The sequence below is a fragment of the Coccinella septempunctata genome, chromosome 1, assembly GCF_907165205.1.
Source record: "Coccinella septempunctata chromosome 1, icCocSept1.1, whole genome shotgun sequence".
Taxonomy (NCBI): domain Eukaryota; kingdom Metazoa; phylum Arthropoda; class Insecta; order Coleoptera; family Coccinellidae; genus Coccinella; species Coccinella septempunctata.
Window position 1 is genome coordinate 71,106,418 of NC_058189.1, and position 24,861 is coordinate 71,131,278.

The 24,861-nt window shown below is 34.8% G+C and overlaps 1 protein-coding gene across 2 annotated transcripts in view; it reads right to left on the reverse strand.

Annotated features, from left to right (window-relative positions):
- The window catches only part of LOC123322896 (limbic system-associated membrane protein-like), a 127,303-nt gene extending 113,232 nt beyond the window's left edge, over positions 1–14,071 (reverse strand). The window contains exons 1-2 of one of the 2 annotated variants that reach the window (XM_044910978.1): positions 13,710–14,071; positions 12,592–12,856 (exon numbers count right to left, since the gene is read on the reverse strand). In XM_044910978.1, the coding sequence (XP_044766913.1) occupies positions 12,592–12,637 (46 nt within the window). In that variant the 5' untranslated portion in view covers positions 12,638–12,856; positions 13,710–14,071. Of the gene's footprint in view, positions 1–12,591; positions 12,857–13,705 lie in introns of both variants that reach the window. The other variant, XM_044910977.1, reaches the window with a different exon arrangement.
- Between the last annotated feature and the right edge of the window lie 10,790 nt (positions 14,072–24,861).

Consider the following 24,861-nt stretch of genomic DNA (forward strand, 5'->3'; position numbering starts at 1 on the left):
GGATTTGCCATAATCCGAAGCTAATAAAAGTGCGGAGCGAATATATTGCCGGATAGTTGTTCGGGATTCGTGCATCCGACGACACCGAACTTTTGCGGGCTTAAACGAATCTAATTGAATTCGGTGCAATTAAAATTGTGCACGTTCCGTCGACAACGAGTCACGTCGATTGTTTTTCAATGGATCAAAGAAGAAAAGATACGTCTGACGGTCGGTTTTTTCAATGGGAGACAACGTTTACTGAATATTCACAGAATTTATTCGACATCGGCAAGCCAGAATCAATTGAATACGTAAACATCATTGCTTATTCTCAGGTTATTCACTCTTATTTTCAAATTAACTCAATTTTTCAGCCATTTAGAGTCATATAGTCATAATATGTTGCAGCATCAAATATGTATTCCGATATCGGCTTTACAAAATGGCGAATGCGCTGTTCCAAGCTGCAGACGGCATGCGACAGCGCGAAATATTTATGTTATGAAAATAAATGTGATAGTTTATATAACTGTATTGCTGACGTTCAAAACATGACAGTAAAAGAATTAATTCTGTTTGCAAGGGACAAAAAACTTGAATTTGGACAATCTGTCTGTAGCACACAAAAACGATTTCGGCTTTAATGGAATTATTTCTCCACTAATTAACGATCATCTTCCGTTTCCCCGTGACATGGAAATAACCTCCGAAGGAAGGAATTCCAATATAGATTGTTCGAACTGGACTTAGGAATCGCCATTAATTTGGATCTTCCCTTGTTGGAGATGAAGAGATAGAGGACTTTCGATTCCCACATTCGATGCCAACAAACCCGTCACTTCAAGATTAAATGATGGGATTGTCGCGATGAGGAGACTGAGAAACCGAGCTCGTGAAAGTAATTAGCACGAGAATTGAATTAAAAGGTTTCTCCGCCAACTAACGAGATGGGATTCGTTCCCATTTCAGTTAGATCTTTCATGATAGGTGTGTGAATAGCTAATTGTAGATAATTATTTGTGTCATTTCGAGTGCACTAGAATGGGACGATGGTTTTGATTTACATATTTTCCCCTTGTATCTCGTGAAGTAGCGACATTTTTTATAAAGCTAGTTTAGCTTAATATACCTAATTAGGGTGTAGTATCTCTAGTTTCCCTTCATTTCATTCTGAAATATGGAAGTGTTTCATATGTATATCTGATATTGATACTGATTTTCGTTGTACAGAGTACAGAGTCTTCAATCTTTATAAATGATTGTAATATCGCAGTTGGTTTCGAATCTATACTGCTCCTCACTCAGGCGTTTCAAACTAAATATCATATAATTTCATAACTGACGTACATTGCGATTTTAAAGTAATTCATCATAAATGCATAAATTCCGCCCAAAAATATTTTCAACTCAACAAGTAAAATGGGTTTATTAGATGAGAAAATGCAAAAATACCTAGGTATGTCTCTGAGCTCAATATACCTAAATATATTTCACCTTTTTCCGGCACGACTTGATTAACCTTATTTCCCTCGCCCAATCAACCAATTCCGAACCGAAATTGCCAATCTTTGCGCGAAAAATCCCCAAAAAGGAGATAAGGACCTTTGTGATACGTAAATTCGTACGTTCATTATGCGCATATATTTTGGTACCGAGCGGCTTGTTTGGGAGTCTCGAGGAAAACTAACAAGCCCGATATTTGCATTCGTCTTGGAAAGGGGGTCTATATTGAAGCTTTGACATGGAAAGGCAGACTTGGGAGGGCGAAATGAATTTCATATAGCAGTAGGATGAGAAGTCAGCGGATAGCTTCGAGCACTTGAGCGTTAATAAATGCTTTTCAGTCTAGGCTCAGCGGAAAAAAAAACTGGAGATGTACACTCGACAAAATATCTCCAAACTATGACGTTAAAGAACAAAATTCTTCAGGAGCTCTGGGAACTTTATGGAGGTGTAGTTTCATTGCGATGAACGTTGTCCACTCGTTTCCGGCTTAAAAAATTCACGGTGAAACTGATATTCAACTCATTCGAAGTAAGTTCATCTTGTAGAATTTTCTTCAACTATACGACAGAGATGCTATACATATATTCCTCATATATACGCCGAAAGTCCTTTGTTCAAATTCTTCAGATATCTTCTTGAGGGTGTTTTTCAATCCGGGATAACCTCGAACCAGTTTCACAATTTTCATCATTGACCAACCTTGTACGAAAACACGATTGATTGAAAAAATTTAGCAGCAGCAGATTGCCTTTCTCCAGTTGAATTGTATCAAACTCTCAAATATCGCTGTAATTTGTAATTTTAACAAGATATCATTGTTCGTGACTGGTCGCAAATTATTGGGACAACTAAGGTACATCACAGCATCTGAACTGATTCAAATTCTCTGATCGTCGCTAGGTTTAAAGCAGTGACCTATGACTGTGTCACGCATTACAGGACCTCTAGGGCTGCTATTCTGAACCAAATCACACAGTACGCACGCTTAATTAACCGCACATCGACGATTTTTTCCACGCTATAGAAAATAAACTCCACTCCAGAGACATGTTGGAAATGTTAAGCTGGAAGTTGGACAATCCTGATTGGGTTAATTGACTCCTGTGTGGCTCCTGATACAGTTTAACGATTTCTACGGTTTCTACTCGTTTTTCGGTTCGTTTGCCTGGTACACCGGTTTCACTACATTGTGGAATATTCCTTTCCCATGTTTTGACGAGCTTTATCCTCAGGAACGAGTTAACAAAAATTTATTCTGAACCTCCATCCTTCGATGTTATTCCACTAATTCTTATAACCATAAATATAAGGGTTGGTAATACACTCATTTTTCAAATATTCAATTTTTTTGAGAGTGGAATAATAATAATAATTAAGAATCATTTTTAAAATATAGATCTTGTTTGTAGTTTGATCTCCACAAAACTTAAAATAGGAGTTATAAAAGCAATAAACTATTTTCAACGATATTACTCCTTTTTCGTCATAAGATTCGGGCAATCGGCTAGATATATATTATGAATCTCTTCCGAAAGTTCAGAGAGCTTAGGAGCAAGCCAAATCCTTGTGAGGATGAAGCTCAAAAATCGGTAACGTATGATGATTCCAAATAGATAAATATACATATATTTTAAATTTTTTCTCTATTTGATCTGAATGATCTTGATTTCAACTCAAATATCTCAGTTCTCAACTGACCAAAGAAAAAAAATTTGGAAAACCCTGACGTGACTCGAGAACTTTTGCACGCTTAATATTAAGACAAGAAATGATTAATTTTGTAATTTCATCTACTTGATAATATAAAAAATTCATATTCTAGTTTCTGGAAAACCTAATCAACAATTGCACTATCCTGAGTATCATTCATTATACTTTACACACAGATTTCAATTCTCTCCCAAAAACGTTTTATGGGAGAAATTAACGAGTATGGTCGTATTCCGTTTTTCTCCCTTGAGGATTTTCGAGGCATGAGACGTGACAATAGTTCATTATTACAGCAGATGACATTCATGCCATGTTGAAATGAATTAGGCTAATGAAATAACCCAATTTGAAATTCGGAATTAATTTCAGAGCCTTTAAAATTGCATTATCCGAAGTGAATCCCGTCAATTCGATGATTCCTAGCATGGGGCGGACCGAATAGATATAGAATCTTCACTCAGTTCCGGAAATCCCAACACAATGAACTGAAATATATACCATGTATAATCAGCATATCCTAGGCTTCCACCCTAGCACAAAAACTAGATATTTTAGGTGAAAAATGAACTTCACCCCCAGTAAAAAGACCTATTTGCTACCCTGGCTGAAAATCAGGATGTTCTATTACTGTCCTAGAATATGAAGTGCGTGAAGTTGTTTTGAAGATTATAGAAAACCAAACAGTTGATTATTCAATAGAGAATTACACTCCAGAGAGCTCTTCGAAGTCAACCCGAAAATGAAAAGTGGAAAAACAAAAAATATTATTTTCTCCTAAAGAGTGTCAGATATTGGGAATTTTGGTATGAAAATATAGGTTTTCGAACACGCTGGATCTATTGCAAGCAATTTCGAAAGCCTATCTCCATTCGTTTAGATTTTCATCTTGGAAATGGCATTTTTCAAAAATTGCAATTTTCAATCTGTGATATCTCCTGTGATATTCGTCTGATCCAATTGGGATTTCCGGTTATATAATCAGCATTGCCTAGGCTTCCACCCTAGCACCAAAACTCGATTTCGAAAATTTCGATTTTTTGGGTCAAAAATGAGCAAGGGGTTAGACCCCCCTAAAATGACCTATTTGCTACTATGTCTAAAAATCAGGATGTTCTATTACAGTCCTCAGATATGGAGTGCATAGAATTTGTTCTGAAGATTCTAGAAAACCAAGCAGTTGATTATTCAATAGAGAATTGCACTCCAGAGCGCTCTTCGAAGTCAACCCGAAAATGAAAAGTGGAAAAACAAAAAATATTATTTTCTCCTAAACAGTGTCAGATATTGGGAATTTTGGTATGAAAATATAGGTTTTCGAATACGCTTAATCTATTGCAAGCAATTTCGAAAGCCTATCTCCGTTCGTTTAGATTTTCGTCTTGGAAATGGCATTTTTCAAAAATTGCAATTTTCAATCTGTGATATCTCCTGTGATATTCGTCTGATCCAATTGAGATTTCCGGTTATATAATCAGCATTGCCTAGGCTTCCACCCTAGCACCAAAACTCGATTTCGAAAATTTCGATTTTTTGGGTCAAAAATGAGCAAGGGGTTAGACCCCCCTAAAATGACCTATTTGCTACTATGTCTAAAAATCAGGATGTTCTATTACAGTCCTCAGATATGGAGTGCATAGAATTTGTTCTGAAGATTCTAGAAAACAAAACAGTTGATGATTCAGTAGAGAATTGCACTCCAGAGAGCTCTTCGAAGTCAACTCGAAAATGAAAAGTGGAAAATCAAAAACATCTTTTTTCTTCTAAACAGTGCCAGATATTCGGAATTTTGATATGGAAATATAGGTTTTCGAATACGCTTAATCTATTGCAAGCAATTTCGAAAGCCTATCTCCGTTCGTTTAGATTTTCGTCTTCGAAATGGCATTTTTCAAAAATTGCAATTTTCAATCTGTGATATCTCCTGTGATATTCGTCTGATTCAATTGAGATTTCCGGTTATATAATCAGCGTTGCCTAGGCTTCCACCCTAGCACCAAAATTCGATTTCGAAAATTTTGATTTTTTGGGTCAAAAATGAGCAAGGGGTTAGACCCCCCTAAAATGACCTATTTGCTACTCTGTCTAAAAATCAGGATGTTCTATTACAGTCCTCAGATATGGAGTGCATAGAATTTGATCTGAAGATTCTAGAAAACAAAACAGTTGATGATTCAATAGAGAATTGCACTCCAGAGAGCTCTTCGAAGTCAACTCGAAAATGAAAAGTGGAAAAACAAACAATAATATTTTCTCCTAAACAGTGTCAGATATTGGAAATTTTGGTTTGAAAATATAGGTTTTCGAACACGCTGGATCTATTGGAAGCAATTTCGAAAGCCTATCTCCGTTCGTTTAGATTTTCGTCTTGGAAATGGCATTTTTCTAAAATTGCAATTTTCAATCTGTGATATCTCCTGTGATATTCGTCTGATCCAATTGGGATTTACGATTATACAACTGAATTGAAAATTCTGGGGCAAACCCTGTACGGACCATGTATGTAAGTACATACATGCATTAAAAACATAATATTTTTATCAATCTTATTCATCAAATTATTTATTGCATCTCCATCAGAACAACAGAAGCAACAAGTTTAATCCTCATAGTTCATATTTGAATCAATTCAAATCGAATACATTAATGTAGAATTGATAGTTGCGTTTCTAATCAAACTATCTGTGTGAAGTAACTCACATTATATATTATACGTATAAATAGTTATAACGAAAAAAGGCGAGGTTGAATTTTTTCAATATAACAGAAAAATGTTCATACCAAAGAGATTTCCATTGGAAATGAATTGACATAAAATCAAACTCTACTTCATTTTTACGGTTATCATCGTCACCCAGAATCGATTGAGTACACACAAGGAAATAAAGTATTTCGGTCTACCCGAATTCTCCAGAGATTTCATTCAGTCGAGTGGCCACTATCCCTTTCGATCAATTTCATTAGTTTCCTTCAAAAATGCCCTAATTGATGTCTCTTTCCTAAAGGTAAGTGAGTAATCGACCAGCAATCAGACTAAAAGGATTTCGTAAAGCGGACCATGAAATTTATGGGCAATTTTCATGTCAGGATTATATATTATACATAGAGTTGAATTGAAATATTACGCTGTTTTACGTGGATACGCAAGAAGTTCATCTAGATTGAGTTCGGGAAACTATAATGGACCATCTTACAATTAAGTTATTTTGTTGTTGTGTTGCCGCAGTCGAGAAAAATTTGCAACAGGAAAAACTGTCTTTTTGTGATCCTAAAAAGGTGACATAGGGTTGTCCTTTCTTGAAGTATTTTTACGTTTAAAAAGCGTAGACTTACGAGTCTACGGACAATAAATATCCACATTGGTATGACTGAAATAATAAAACGACTGATAGTTTATACCTACTATAATCATGAGAAGGTAGAATTTGTTTGTTTGTACATATGTAGGTGGTTGACATTAAAAGATATATATTTGGGTAGATATCTACCAAATACATATATGTATAATTGATATGAATTTCCATCGGTTTAAAATGATCTCTGTGCCCTCCCCAATCGAGTCAAATGACAAAATCCTGACATGAAATCGGTTACTTGTAGTTGTCCACACCCCTGTTCAAGGACGTTACAGTACATTACAAGAATATAATTAAAAATGCAGGGCAAAAATCAATTAACAGTGATCAATAAAGAATAAAAAATAAATATATCATTATATCAAAAATATATTAATCAAAGCATTTAAAAATCTGTTATATTGAAGTGAGGATGAAATGAATTTTCACAATGCCACACAAGTCTGAAATATGACTCGTGTACCTGAAAAACTGGATGAACATTAAGCTCAACATAAAAAGTAACATCTCTAGAATCTCATTCCATGAGTAGAGGTCGAATATGAAGACAGATCAGCAACTCGCACGAAAACGTTATGAAGTCGATTTGTCAAACTGAATAAGGGTTGTGTCGGCCCCTACGGTTTATGGGACTAGTTTCAACATTAACAGTTAGTCAATGTCTGTGAAATATAGAGGTATTTATATACAAGCATTTCATGAATAACACAACTTGCGCTTTGCCCGAATACACTTTCAGACCAAATTACATCGAATACTTCTTTCGGAGCAATTTTTCTCCTCTTCGGCTTTATATCGAAATGAGATGAGAGTAGTTTAATAAGTATCTGAGGGTCCCTCACCCCTAAATACTCATTAAACTATGTATGTTCCCATTCATATCGTCCATCCAGTACTGAAATTGGGTAGGTAAGTATGAATTGAAATATAGTTTTTTTAACAGTGCGTGTTCAACCCTTTTCCCTCACGCGTTTCAAGTCGAAAAGAGTCACTTTCCTAAACGGTTGCAACATTAAAACACCTACCTTTTTCTGCACTTGTTAAGAAAACAACTTGTGTCGTTTGTCATGATCAAAAAAACTTAACAATACCCTGAAACTGTACATTTATAGAACCATACCTATCCAGAATAAAAATGAATACGGGAGAGTAGCTTAAACCTCGTGGTGTGGAAAAAAACAATTTCCATCTAAGGTTTAGGAATGCGTTCCATTAATAAATCAAATACAATAAATTTCAAGTCAATATTTTGATCAGTTAGATAAAAGGCAGGTCAGAAATGACCTTTGTATACTATCAACCAGAATTCATCTGGAAATACATCTCGCGTAGCTCGAACGAAAGGAAAGAAGACTTCATCTTATAGCAGACTCACGGGAGGGCTGTTTATAGATGATATGAGTTACACACGGTACGGCGTAATAAAGAGGTCGATTTGTGGGATCAATCGAAGAATCCAATCAGTATTCGGCAATCAACCGAAATGGGAAGGAATCAGTGCCGAATGAAGAAAAATTGAACGGACGTTTTCATTTCGGACATGTTGCTATAGCTGAATAATCTCTTGAGGACAGAGCCGCACTTAACGTTATTTATTTGAATTTCGCAACTGAAAATTCATTCATTTTACATTTAGTCATCATGTACCGCTAGTCACATGCTCATATCCTGATCCAAATGTCGATGATTGAGCTCCAAACTGCAAACTGAATACATATATCGAACCTGCACAAAAAATTTGTATTAAAATAAATATTACTTGGACGAATGATTTTCTGTTTTACATTTATTCACTCGGAAAGTTGAAGTTTCTCATTTGTAAATGCGAGCTCTTAGAGTTCGTTCGATCATAAACGAATCATAAAGTGCATTCTCAATAAATACATTTCAAAAATAATTCATACTATGATAATCAATTTTTTTCGAATTCATTTCAACCTTCTCTTTTCGAATATTTAGAAACTTATTAGTCTGGCAGAGGTACTCAAAGATTATACGGAAAAACTCTGTTGACTCAAGTGTCTCATCACCAAGAAACGTCCCAAAGCACCAGATAAATTTTATTTCAGAGATGTGAATGAAAATTTCAGCATCATTCGAAAAACGCTTCGTGCTACAGCAATAATTAATTGAGTCGTGAAAAATGTAGTGATCCGACTTTTTAGGATACCAACTAAACTAAAAACAGATAATATGATTTTCACAAAAGTGAATTTTTGAACCACGACCTGTGTTCCGCTATCAAATAGCTTCTTCAGGTGGGTAGACTGTGTTTTGTAATTTACAAATTCTTTTTTGGGAAAATCATATGTAGGTAATACGTTTTCAGTTCAATTATTAGGATAGTTCGACATAATTTTTCAAGTCGAAAGAATTTCTCCGAATAAACCCATAGACAGGCACAGACAAAATCATATCATGATAATGCCGTATGTTTGCCTTCAGTCCCGATATGACATTAGCGATACAATTCGGGGATATCCTGCACTTTTATTGAGGCCCATTTTTCAGAATACGCGGACTCCATCGATAACGCTGCCTGAACTGTCCTGGAATTTAATGGACAGCAATGAAGACATGCTAGCCTTTTACATCGATCTTTTACGCAATAAAAAATTATCCCTATTTAATACAGAGAACTCTGTCATCTGATGTGTATCCTTCTCTTCCAGAATAAATAAAAACCGTACAAACGGGAAACGACTCGATGAAATACACGGGTCAAAATTCGACCTTCCAAAAATTCACAAAAAGATGGGGTTAGTTGAAAACTAACCGAGCTTCTCTTTCAAAATATATTCCAAATCTGGATCTACGATCATTTTTCTGAGATATATGCTTGTCGAAAGTCGATCTTCGAAAATTTTTCAAATGATGGGGTCAGTTAAAAATTCTTCAAGAAGTAGGTGAAATATCCAGATTCATCACTAGAGTCTTCTAGTGATGATGTCTATGATCTTACAAAATATGTACGATGATTCTTTCTGAGAGCTCGATGAAATTTCTAGATTGATTACTAGAAGAGTTGCTCTTTTAGAAGATGTCATATTTGGTTCTATGCAGTTACTTACGTTCAATTCCCCAGGAGCTCTCAGAAAATTAAGTTTTCTGCTTAGTCCACATTTCCTTCCATCTTTCTTTTTTCTCTTTAATTGCTACCATCATCATTCATGAGTCAAACATTATCAGTCAAGTGAAAAACACTGTTATTTCTAGAACACCCAAATACCCAAACATCTATATGGTGAGGGATGGAAAGGGGCATCAGCAGGAATGGAAGCCATCTATCTGCCGCTCATTATTTCGGCTATCTACGGCTGCTTGGTTTTCTTTTTCAGGGATCTTTATGGTCACATTAGTATTTACGATGTCGTCTGAGAATAGGAAAATCGTAAATCAGTTCTTATGCTGCGTGTGATTGCTAGACAATCGCTGAGATTTACTGCCTTTTATGACCAAAAAGGTTCGAAAAGAAGCACTTCATAGTAACCTAATGGATGTTTTGAAAGGCAAATGCAATACGAAAACACCATTATTCAACATCGATTGTAGTGATCACTGATCAAATTATTATTATTATGAACGAAGGCTCTCTAGAATCTGTAAAATCCATTAAATCCATTAAGCTTATCATTATGCGTTTTGATTTAAATATTTGGTTTTCGAAAAAGGAATGAAATATGAGGAGAGCACTGTCGTGAAGGAAAGATCCTTTTTGTTGAAATTCATCACCAGAGTGGTAACCCATCCAACTAAGGACTAGACTTACGCATTGTTTCTTTCTGTGGAAATGTATAAAAATACATTTTCTTGGGATATATTGAAAAACCAATATTGCTAAAAATTTAAATTCACCAAGCTTGACTTGGCTATAATATAATGTTTCCCAGGATCTTGCGAAATTTACTCGTCATCGGGCTTACGGTTTGGAAAAGTGGAATTTTAATTCTAGCCTATAGGCGATATTTCATTTCATTATAGAATTTTTTGAACATCAAAATCATCTGCTTTCATGAAATATGGATTTCAGGGATATTTACTGGCGGAGTTTTTACTGCGTTCGAAGAGAAGATATTTTTGGAGAATAAAGACTAAGTACATGAATATGCGTATAAGTATCAATCTCGCATGTCCTACTATTCCAATTCAACACCAACCTAATACGAAGACAAAATTCTTGATGATGAAACATTTTTCCTTTGCAAAATTAAACGAAAAAATTTCGATAAAATTGGGCATAGATGAATTCGAGGATGAATTACTTACTGAAGCGGTTCACAAACTTCTTACATTTGTATCCCTTGACCCATATTTCAGAAAGGCTTCTCAGAACATATTCTAGTCCATTTTTCACGAGAAAAAATGAATCTTATCTTTTTATTCAACATACAATACATCAACGAACTTCTGGCTCTAATTAGAATGAGCGTTGTAACGAAAGTATCAGTTTCGTAGGTCCTATTTCTAGATGGATTATCCTCGTCCTTTTTGACGCGGCCATAACTCATCACCGATTTTTTCCTAAGATAGCGTTCTGGCATTTTATAAACGTATTTCCATTACACCTCTACTGCCGAAGGACACTACTTTTGCTTCCTATGAGATTGAGAATTCCTGATTTCGAATTCATTTTTGGCTTATACCAATCTCAAGTCTCCATCCCTTATTCGAATTTATTTATAATAATTATTCAGAATACCCATTAAAAATATAACATATTCTTAAGAATAAAATTCAGATTAGCATGCAAAGACTCTGCATCTATGACGAAGTCGTCGTAGTCTATGGGTGTTATTTCGTTGTCGGTATACAAACAAAAAAATGATATTGCAAAATTGAACGTTTACGAATATTCATGCGGATAAATCGAGCAAAACTCCATCAATTTACTTGAGAATTTCCGTATAATTGCACACTGAAAGCGCAAATTACTCCTCATTACAAGTGGTCGTTGCCAATGTTTCTCCCACAAACTTTCATCCAATATTTCCCATTTTCCAACAAACTTCAACAAACTTTATCCACTGCGAATTGATTGGAAATATGAGACACTTTTCTAACTTGCCCAATTTCTCTTTCGAATTCATCGAATGAACAACTTACTCTTCAGAGCAGATTCTTACCAATGATGAAAACTGGGAAGTTGACACAGGAACAAAATAACCCAATACTTCTTGACTTTTATAATGAACTCGGATATTTGAGCTCCCCAGAAGAAACTTATTTTTCCCAAGTTGTTCTCTCTGACCCACTTCTAATAAGAGCCGTGCGAGACGGGTTTCAAGAAGTTTTCTCGCCGATACTTTTTCGACTTGTAAAATAAATACCTTCGGTTCTAATAGAGCAAATAATGGGCTCTGACCAGGAGGTCCATTAGCTCCGAAAATAAGTGGTAATTTTTTACCCCACTATCCAATTCTATACTCTCTTCTAAATAAAGATTCAATTAGTTCTTCACATCAATCTATTTCCATGATTTCAATTTTGGTTCAAGTACTCAATATACCCTTACCTTATAGAATGTATGTAATAATAAAATAACCATTCAATGACACTCTCAATTTAATTTCTCATTAATGTTTTCCATATACCTAATATTTGTATCTTGTATGGAGGAACAAGGAACTAATATATCTATGACCTTTCCTCGGACCTTACATTTAAGAATTTATAGGAAGAGTTAATAGAAATTTCAGCTTTGTTCTAGGGATCATGGAAGGTGAATTCGAACTTGGTTTTCACCTGCTGGGTGGCGCTGGGCTGGGGTATTTTCAAAACTGCCTAGCAAGAGTGTGCCAATGAATAAAAAAAGCTCGACCGGAAATCCTTTTCATTTTTGAAAAATTCATTAATATTCCGTTTTCATCAGAAAGGCTATACATATATCTATTATCTATTTCTTCTCTGTAGTCAAACAAATCTTTGAAAACAATGAAAACATGATAAAGTTCAGATATCATATGGATATATTTCCTTCGAACCTCGGAGTATAATATTTCTAGATACTATGAACTTGCGATGTATATAATAAAACACTCACCTTGAAAAAGAAAGCCAACAAAGGCGAAGATCACGTTGTGGTACATTTCCTTGAATGCGGAAAACTATGGTCGTAAGAGAAAAAGCTCGTCCTAAGTTGCTTCACTCATAAAACACAAAATGAAAACACACTTGCACCAGGGCTTTTTCTGTTTATAATTAGTTCAACCAAGTTCAGAACATCCCTCCCTTGGGAAGGACACTTTAAAGTTCAAACTCGATTTCTCATTACACACCGATCCTCCAAGAAAGTTTCCGGAATTAACCTAGAAAGATATGATGGAGTAAAAAAAACTTGCTCTGAAATTTTTCATTACGAACTCGTAAGTTAATGAATGGATCTGTGATTGCAAAACTGTTTTTCAGGAGCCGAAACAGTCGACAAAGGGTGAACGATGAGAAAAAACAGATTTTCACAACTGATTAAGTGCTTCATCAAAAGAATCTCAAGTTTCTCGTTTTGAAAGCAATTTTCTATTCTTCTCTTATGCAAGTTTTGTGATAAATTTTATGCCATTCTTTTTGCGTTTTGTGTCGAGCCATTCAAGCAATAGGTACTACAAGTATATTAAATGATCAGTCATAATTAATATTAATTGGAATTTTTTGAGAAATAATTTTATGTGTCTCGTCTTTTGACATATTTTGTTTCTTTTTATATATTCTGCACATGTGCGTGTATACTATTGTTGCAAATGCACTACTCAATCTTTTCTACCTCGAAATAATATGAGTTTTTCATCAATTCATTGGCATAAGACATCTTCACTTGCAAAATACTGTTATTGCTTGTATTTATTCCATATTTAAAGGAATATTAAATTGGAAAGCCGAAATATATTAAATTCATCTGAAAACATTTATTTTAAGGATAAAGAATATTGTGAATCAATTAATTAATTGAATTTCCAAAAATTCTGTTATCTGGTAATTATTTGTTTATCTCGACATATGCCGAAGTAGAAATCGTATTATCGTTAAGAGTAGCATTCAACAACTTATAAATCAGAGGAATTTTAGAAAGAAAAAATGGAAAAATTTTAGGAAATTTTCGAAAGTTGCATCTCCCTGGAGCATCTGATCTTAGATTACTAAAACCCTTTTAATTCACTTACTCACAAAATCGGGTGAAGTATTCCTTTTATTTATAACGAACCAATCAAATATAAAAACAAATAATTGCATAAGTTATTTGAAAAAACTGCATATGCGCGCGTTATTTTTGGATGTATTCGAGACGAAGCCGGAAGCGCGTTTTCGAAACTACGGCTTTGCCCAGCGCCTATTTCCTCTCGAGAACGCGGAAGAACTACGGACACACCGTTACTTCACACGCGACACTTTGGACGCAAGCGCGGTATCCTTCCTTATCTCGACAGCCAGAAAGGATCCGATGGATCTCTATTCAAATTCGGCAGGACGATATTTCGGATCTGATGCGTCTCTCTTTACTTCTCTTTCTTATTCAAATTGATCCTTCCAATCGGATTAAAAGGATACAATTATATTATTCTTGTGGGGGAGGGTATTTGTTAGGGTTTATGCCTATCTGACTGATGGGTGTATTTATTTTCACTCAAGAAATACATAAAACTATGTTGAGCGTTGAACAAATTCCTCTCGACTTCGGATCAACCCATAGAAAAAATCGACGAAAAGCATTATATTGTTGTTTTTTTTCCCTAAGTAGCCCTACCTTTTAGGATAAACCCCCTTGGGTTGAATATTCAATGCCTCTGTACGAATCCTGAAGAACCAGCAATTTACCCATACATCCAGCAGAAGCGAACGCAATTTTCTTCGTTTTAGCGAATAATGGTTGTACAAATTCGTTAAAGGTTTCAACGAAAAATTTACTTTCTGATGCCGACAATATCATTCGTTTCACACTGAATGTAAATGTAATCTACTCTATGTATATATCCCGAAATTTACCTCTTCGGGCCACTGTAACTATAACAGTTATCAAAAATGTGATCACTCGAATCACAATTTTGTGTGTAATCCTAGAACTAGGGGATGCGGTTTTCAATATTGCTATTATATCTTACCTACTGGGAATTAGCACCAGCAAAGCCGTAAGAGATCTTCGACTGTTTCGTAAAGCTCGTCTCGTGGATATGAGAGGAAGGTACATTTTGAGACTCCTGTTAGATTATAGCATACCTGAATGATCATGGTCCATACTCCATCTCATATAATATCACATAACATCGAAACATTTTATTAAGCCCGTCTCACCTATTACATTTTTATCCTCACCACTCTCAGTATTTGCACTCCAATTTGTACCTCGTCGACTTCTCACCTTCATGAAATGCAATAGTTCCAAAGAACGTAATTTGACGCTATTTTCTCATTCCAGAGAAAATTGAGGATTGATAAATATGTATCAGATATGAGGGGAAATCTTAAAATCTAGTAAATGCTTCCCAGTCTTAAGTCTACAAAGACATACTTACCATAATATCAATCTCATAGAAGAAACAACATGGTAGATCACTTTGATGTTCACCTTGTCATAAACTGCCGCGTTTAACAACAGTGGTCAAATCTGAAGCATACGTTCCTCACTGAGGCGTTATTCTAAGTGTGAGTTCTAAGACCTAGGGCAACAATTAGGTATCTGCTTCCACATTAAACGAATTTACGCATTCGTTCTCCGAAAGGACGTACATTGATAGCTAATACATTATTATTTTTAATGTACCTATATTATTTATTATTGAGTTGCTTGTTGTGAAATAAATGAAAGTTCATACGCTAAAGGATGAAAATATTAAGTTGGTCGTAGTTCCAAATAATTCTACCACAGCTTTGATGTCACCTAATTATTTGTCGCACCTTTGTTGAAAGTATAAAATTTCCATCATGACTGGACATTGAGATGGGTTTCGGTCCTTCTGTCTGTGAATGAATCTGACGGAATTTTACACATTTTTCTATCATATCCCTGTTTCTCGTTTACTCAAACATAGTCGCTTCCTCTCGAGTTGGACAGTTTTCCACTTAGTTCTTCTCGTATGAAGTTCGAATATGAGTTTTTTTTAATAATGCTTGCTCGAAAAGTTGTCACGCTGTCGTAGTGACGTTACGGAATTTTGAAATCGCAACTCCATTTCCGTCGAGTGGAGGAAGTGTAGAAAAGTTTTATGAGTTTATGAATAAATGGATTCATATGAACAAGATTATGTTTAAATATAACCTTTCATGAAGAAATCCCGCATTCGTCAGAGAAATATTTTGAATATATTATAAATATTATTTCATTTCTTATAACATTACAAAATTCGAACAAACTTTTTTTTTTCACTTATTTATAAACAATTTCTTCACATTCTCATAATTACGTTTAGGTTCATTCTATGGTACATAATAAATTATTGGAATGAGATAAAAGTCGAATTCATAATAAACAACCTGCAGGGGTGACTGATGACGTAAGGTACATACAACTCAGTCGTTTCATTTTTCAATTCTGTTCTAATCTAAAAACGTCGTATTCAGATCTCCCAGATTTTAGTTTTGTTGGGCAATTCTCGTATCCACTGACGTAAATTTTTCTGGAATAGGTTTAAAAATCATATGAAAGATTAGTGCAAGCGAGGGAGGAGTTTTTGGTCCTGGGGGCACGTGCCCCCCTGGATCCGCTACTGGTACTGAATATATAAATCTCACTCTTTTTAAACGTAAACATATTATAGACAAAATATTTATGTGAACTTTAACAAGAATGATATATGCGAAACATGATAAATACCTAATCGTAACTTTTCAAGGTTTCTTTATATCGAATGGATCTGAATATTTGTGTAATTCTTTTCCATTTTCGGTGGTTTGAAACCAAACTTACATTGATATTAAATCTTGAAATATCATCAATCCTCAGACCCTCAACTCTGGACGATTACTTACTTGAAAAAAATCAATATGTAAAAAATCTCTATATGCGTAATTAAAGATAGAAATTCATGGTCCATTTTACAGGCAAAAACGCATATTCCTTATCTCTTGATGATAGAGGGCACAGGCAGCAGGTCTTCCAGTTTCGCTATAAAGTGAGATATAATAAATTGAATTACGGAACGTCACATAATTTTCTGTAACAGCATGAAATATTTCACAGCCGTCTGCGTCCCCACGGTGCGCGTCCGGCCCCAGAATGTATCGGACAGGATCTCTTCTAATTTGACCAATTTTGCAAAACCGCTGACTCCGACAAGAACGGATGACTTATATTGAAAAGAGAGAACATATGGTATGGTATGAGTGTATGAGTTTGCGTTTTTCGTTGAAATACGAAAAATCTTGGTCGATGCTGTTATATTTTGTAACACAGCGATTCGACTCTGACGAATCGCAAGAATTTATAACAATGTTTTAATATGAACTTGTCACTTTCATCTTTCAGCTATTGATAATACTGCAGGATTAAGTTTCTTTATAAAAATATGTAGGTATGCGCGTTGACATATATATTATACCTACGATTTTCCCAACATGAGTTATCAACAATGACACGTGTTTCGCTATAAGGTGGGTGAAGATGCTATTGTGCTAGCGAAACACGTATCGTGGTTTAACTCATTTCATGAAAATCGTATAATCTGTTTAAAGTCCAATTGTGCATTTTCATATCGTAATCGGCCACATCAATTCAATATTCAATCAGAATAATTATAAGAGTGAAGATCGGGGACGATGGATTGCCTAGACCTGTGCAATAAATGAAAATATTTCGATCCGTTTTCCATCGAATACCTACCTCGCTCTGGTATTTACTCATCATCGATTCCAGACGGGATATCATTCAGTCTTTAGTGCAGAGATATTGAACCTCCTACTCCATACTTTTACACACTTAAATATAGGCATAGGTAAAGGTATTCGATGAGAGGAAAATGTAGTTTAATTGATCTGAAAGATATTTGGTTCTTGAACGTTTCGTATTTGAACCCACATAAAAAATATGATAAATAACAAAGAATTCTTTAAAATCAAACGATTACGAAATTGTTTTCATTAAGTGTCTCATGAGAGCTTTCGAAAGCAGTACCTATCAATTCCACTCTGGGAATAATTAAAATATGTCATGAATATTGAATGAGTCAACGGTATCAATTCGAAGTAAATTCAATTAGGGGTGTATTGAATATTCAATTCCTACTAAAATACATTCCGTTCGTCATGAAAATCCTTTTTCGCCCTCATCTAAGCCTACCATATATGATGTCCCCATGAATATACATATAGATATCTAATTTATATTTCCATATATACCTTCCCTCTGAAATTTGATATAAATGTGATTCATCTAAGCTCCTAAGCTGCCAACTCATTAATGCCTTGAAAAGAGCTATTGCGAAAAGGAACGTCACAAATACATTCTACATTTTATTCGAATATTCAGGGCTTCCTATACATAATAAGAATATTTGAATTGTTTTTTTTTTCAACATCACTCTGCAGACACCTTAAGAAAAACGATGAGGAGCAATTTTGCAATTACGAACTTATAAATGGATTCATCCTTATAACAACCATATAAATTAATAAGTTGTTTAATTATTGCACATATCATATGTGGGAGAAATCAGAGTCTGTTTTTCGGATATTCAACATATTTTCATTATGCGTTATCCGAAGAAATATCTTTCATTCGTCAACATAAAGGTGCCAAATTCTTCAATGTAATCTATTACATGGAAATTTAAAATTGTGTTCTACAGAGAACTAAAATTTTTGTGGACGAAAAAATTCTTGCTCCAGCCGCTATCCCATTTTCCCGTATCCTCAAAGGATCCTAGTCAGGAAATTTCATTATCGATAGGGATGGGCCTAAATTTTAATGCTCACATGAATGCCCTACACGCAAAATCATTCGAGCGTTCAATCGAGGCACATCAGATGAACCCTCACACAACTTTAATTGTATTTTCTTCTCATAAAGGAACATCGGATGGAATCTTTCATTTGAAATTTGCTTTGAAGGTTTATAGGAGCTATTGAAAGTGATGCAGACGCTGTGCTTAATAAAGAGCTCCAAACAATTTTGGCTTTACTAAACGACTTCGACGCAGAATTAATGTATACATTGAATTATTTTATGCACATAAGAATTCAATTTCGTTTTGAAGTACGATTTTTTATCGGCTGTTTCATATTTCAATGCAAAAAGTTAACCACCATACATAACAACTTATGGATAAACACTGAATTTATATAGTTAGAGCTCACCTAAGATGTATCTTTCAGAAATAAAATACATAAATCTAAAAAAGTAACCAGGAAATGCCTCGTAAAATCGGCTTCCGAAAAAAGGGGCAACAAAACTTCGGATATATACTCATCCCAAATAACGATGTAGTTATGATTGCGAAAAACAACAACTCGCATAAAAATGCAAATGCTCCCTAGGTCCCCATTTAAGTCCCAATAAAAAAAGTAATCATAGTTTTATTTATCCTCGACAAATAATAAGGGGAAGTACACGTATAGGAACGGTTTCACTTCGTGTTAAATTCATCAGATTCTCCACAAGCTATTACTTTATTCGCCGAACAGCCAACAAGAACTCCCGATCATCAAGGAGATACGGCAAATATAAAAGACTTATTTTCAACATGCAAACCCGTTCATCCTCCACCATTCGGTGGATGAAAAAAAGCTTTGAACCTATAGTAGGACTGAGGAAGGTATATAGTATTACCATACTATATGCTATATACTTATACTTATAGAATAGTATGTATAGTATAGCATATAGTACTGAGAAAGCATGAAGAATAAGAAAAAAAAGAACCTATAGTCCTTAGAAGCTCACGAGAATTGTGAAGAACATAATATTATGGCCATCATGATGAAAATTCATTTGCTATGCAGCACATGCCTCTTTTTTTATCATGAGGGGACTTTACGATCTACTCACTTTCAAATCACAACAGATTTCTAGGAAGACTTTAAGGGGAAGCCATTGGATAATGATGGAATATATGTTTTTAGCGCACTATTATTTCCAATCGATGAAACATGCGAGTGCATGGTCCACTTCCTATTGGAACCTATTCTGTTAAAACGGCCTGCTTAGTCCCCTCTACGAGCTTGAATAATATAATCCCAGAGATCATTTCCTGTATAAAATTGCATTTTTATTTATATTAATACTTATATTACTCATATCACACGTATTATAGTTATCAATATAAGAAATATCATGTTTTATCCAAAATTGAAAGAGAAAACTCAAAATATCAAATCGATACATAACAGTAGTTAAACCGTTATACAATGTAACATTGTCCTTATGAAAAATTGCATTCGGACACAGCAAGACGCACGCTTATGGGAAATGGAACATAAGCAGAGCAAGTTCAAAGATACCGATTATTTCAAATTTTCAAAAATTTAACTTATCCATGATAGGCAACGTTAAACGGAAAATCCATTGTTTTTCTCAAATTAAAAAAATAAAAGCGCAATTTCCGTAGAACCTTGATGTTGCGTTGATGTAGAATCTGTGTATGTACAGTCTGTGTGGTTCGCCAGTTGATAATAAAATTAATTTCCAAATACATTCAATCATATTTGAAAAGATGTGGAATAACTTAACATTATCGACAAGAATGGTATTTTTCTATGAGGACTTGGACGTTGAGTTCAACTGTTTATATCTGAATGTTGTACCTATCTTTTCCCTTAATGAATATCATCATGAACTTGTAGAATCCCAACCGAATAGTTTTTCAGATTTTCTTTGTATTAGGGATACGAATGGACAAATTCCATGTTTTATTTATGGCTTACCTCTATTGAAAACAGCAATGCAGGGTATTACTAAATAACCTAAGGACGCAATAGCAAGCCGCATCGTCAGTGCTATGGGCCTCTAAGCCGATTATATTGAATATCAGATACAATTTGTCCAGGATTATGAGGACGCAGCTTTCCAGAGTGTTTCAACCCCGCAATTTGTACTGATCTAGCTAATAATAATCAGTTTAGCCTGAACTGTTAAAATGACCGTCTTAGTTGGTTTCAGTAGCCCGCGGTGCGACCACAACATTAATTGGATCCTGACTGTAGCAGAAAATTGGAGAATTAAAATACTCTCAACAATAATCTCCTTACAACTATTTTTCAAGTTTAAATTGTTGTGAATATCTTTAGTGTTCCACACGAAAGCAGCAGATTTCAATAAGTCGAAAGGCGCTATTAATAGTACCTACAACCTGTAAGAATCATGTGCATAGATACTAAAAACTACATATTTCACTTCATCCATAAAAAAATAGCATCGATTTCTAATTATTCCAAGGTGAATTGATATAAGACTGTATAAGACACGACAAGTAACAATCACCGGCTAAAGCTTATCTTTGAATTAGTAGAAGAGAATATTTTGCAGCATATTCCTCAACTAGGTACATACAATATGTCTCTTTTGCTTTTTAACTATACTATTCATGACAAGTATCTACCCCTTTTACTTAATATGTACTTATTAAGTGTGTAAGAGCTGCTAGCTCCTAGCTAGCAGGATGAATTCGCCCCCCAAAGATTCAATAGAGTATAGGTCTTATTCATCCCTCCCGCTCAACTGTGATGAACACTCTCAAAGTCCCTTTCGAAGTTATGATTATACGAACCGTGGTGTTGATAAGAAACCTGGTGAAGTTCATTTCATATTGGCATTCCTCGATCTCCAGTATTCCAGTTTATTCTGGCTAAGACGATATTCTATTAAATTTTTATGAGTTGCTAGCTAACTCAACGCTCTGACCTTTTTTCCAATAGTTTTGTGACAATTTGAGTAAATTCAATTTCAGTTGAACTAATTAAAGGCCCGCCCCACTTCAGGACGTATTGGACAAATATTCTTTTCAATTTTTTTCTCAACTGTCATGGATATCTGAACTTTCAGCTACCAAGAATTACAATATCTCTGAAAACTGTTTTAGGAATTGATTTGTCTGTCTTTGTCTCAGTGTCTATTTAGTAGGTATTCGTCAGTAACCTTCAGGTTATTTTAACAAATCACCCAATTGCAAATGTTTACTCATGTACAAAACCATAAAAGTAGAAATGTGCAGCCTATAATGAGAAAATATCCAACGATCGAAAGGGAAAACTAAAAACTTACTCATCAAGTAAACTTGACTTGTCGATATACCGAAAACTCTGCCGTTTTTTGTCTCTAATATTCCGCTACCCTAGCGCATTCATATATCCGTTTCCTCAACCTAATGATCCATGCACGAATAGTTTCTCGGAATCTGATGACATTGAATGACTTTATTTGTACAGAACTTTATTTATGTTGGGTTTCCCAGAATGACATTGGGGGAACCGGAAACTGAAGGGTATAAACACACAAAACTTACGTCGCTGAGGGTAATTAAGAGTAAGCACTATAGGAGTTCGATACAACGAGAATTTATCTGATAATAATGAGACTAATGATTCGCGCAATTCTACAATAATAATTGTATAAGTCTGAAAAGTAGTTCTGAAAGGAAAGAATTAGGATTAGCTTCATTTTGTCCATCACGGGAAAATTGCATAAATATCAAAAGTCGGACAATCATCGATATTTCTCAAAATTAGCCCGAATATTTTTGATAACAACTATCTATGTAGGAGAATAATATTATTGATGGTCACAACAAAAATTCTGAAAAAGTATTTCGTGCATGGGCACCGAAGTTGGTTGATTGAGGAATATTCAGCCATTTGCAAGTGCAAAACATGCATGAATCCGCGGAGCAGCTAAATATTATGAAATATACCTGCATGAATTACTAGATGTATTGTTCCATACATAATTAGCAAATATGTATCTACTTTTATACATTATAACCCAATTAAAATATACTTTTTACTATATTGATCTTATTTGAAACACCCTTTACAATAGAAGAACATGATTCAATAAATTTATTGATTCTATCGTTAGATTTCATGTTTTAACATACATATATACTTATTCGATTCTGAAGATACCCACATAAGTAACTCCTGAATTGAGATGGAAATTCGAGTCAAATTGGGATCAGCAGTTTTTCATATTTACGTTCAGACATTCGTTTCTCAAGTTTTATTTTCTGTGTAAATTGCACTGTAGCAGGTGACTTCCGATAGCCTTACCCTTGATTTATTGAGTTTCAGTAGTTTTATTCGTTTTTTACCGAAAACAAATGTTCCGAGTGATTTATAACGACAAAGAAGTCGACGGACGAATGCGGATTAGGTATTTCTCTTCAGATGGGGTTAACCAGTGGCGCTTCTTATTCTATTCGAATATATTGATCATATGTATATGTTTCATGATGATAAAACACGAGCGTTCCCGATAACCTATCTATGCATCGTTTCATTAACTGAAGATAGAGAAAAACATCTTTCAATCACTAATCTCTCTTCTATATCCTACCTGCAGGTTATAGATGTAGATACCTACATATGCCCACATAAATTTGTCTCTAATTCTGATGTGCGATAGGTTATTGAAAACGTTCGTGCAATAAAGTTGTTCAGGAATATTCACCTTTTTGCTTTTAACAATTTCTAACATTAAGTTTACTTTCAAAATAAATATTTTAGAATCAAAGTCCTTTTGATATTCCATATTGAATGAAATATCCTGCAATTTGCCGATAAATCTGAAAAACCCCATGAATAAATGAAAGGACAATATGCATGCAATAAAATCGAAAAGCTGACTGCCTCGTTCAGTCGGGGACGAAGTGCAAATACGAAGCCTACACAATATAGGCAAGCGAGTCCATAATCTTTGACGAATCTCTTATACAAATGTTTCGGTACATTACCCAAAAGCGTTGCCGTTAAGTTATTTGATCTAATTTGTGAATTATTCAAGCGAGGTAATTGCAGAAAGGAAGCTAAAATTCACTCAACCAGAACACCCTTTATTTTGAAACACATCAGGTGAAGGGAACTCAAGATGAAGACATTTTCCTTCGTTTCCCACTGATCTTATCCCATATTCAACGTGGCATAAGCCAATTTCCGAGGTGTTTATTTCCATTCACGTTATGTATACTCCATACATATTCCGATTTGTGAACATTGTTGTCTAATGTTTCTATATGCCATGAATATATTTGAAAAATTCACTCAACGAAATGTTGTCGTCGCGCCATTGGATTTGAAATAGGCATCATCCATCTATAGACTTTCAATCCAATTTTCGATTGATCCTCACATCATAATTGGATGGAGAAGCAACAAAGTAATTGAACTAAAAACGGGACCATATGAGTTTCAGTTATATGAGTTGTTTAACTACGGCCAGTTTTTACTTCAATAAATATAGTAATATATGTCTAGTCTGTTCTCTCATAACACATCGGTTCATGGAAAAATTTTTGCTCAGGTTTCCAGTTCGTCCTATAAAACTGCCGAGTTGGTACAGCTAGTTAAACGATACTTTAACCATGTATACAACACCATCCTTCCCAATTTCTACTTTTATGTTCGTGGATTGAATGTTCGAATACCGAAATAGGAACTTATGTGGACGTAATGTACTCAAGGGCTTCTGGGTAAATCTCGAAAATAGAGTAGCGCCACACATATAAGTTTGTCTGCTCGTTTTATATTTGAACACTATGGGGTTCAAATCCCCAGATCTCTAAAAGTGCGGTATTCCCCAGTTGTTACAGAATGTTCCCTCAGATATATATCTACCCTAAGTTGATAAAACGGATATAACTAGAATTTTCTTCAAACTGCGATGACTGGAGATACCATATTTTTCCCAAGTTTCATTTGAGACAAAATATAACGTATTGGAATATCTGCAAGAGTCAAGAATCACTCATCAAGAATATTCATATGTATGTATACCTATATTTTGACGTGCACACATAATCATCACACGAGGTTCTTCTGATTTCGTAAAAGATTATTGTGGTTCAACATTGAGGGTGTAAGGTAATATAAGATAAGAAATATATGAAAAAGAAATATCCCACTTCATTTGCTGCTTAGTTTACTTCCACGTTATGTATCTAATCACTCTCTGGTTATTTTATGAATAGCTCATCTACTGGTTAGAAAAATGATTAAACATGCCAAGTATTTGGACTTTTTGATAGAAAAAAAAAATAAAAGTCTCTTGCAATGCACGAGCACCTTAGGCACAACTAGGTCAGTATTAATTGATACTTGCCCGGTCCAATCCAAGCTCTTTTACTTCACGATTTCCATACTAAAACCATTACTTCTTATTGGCGTTTGTCCGAATTAGGTT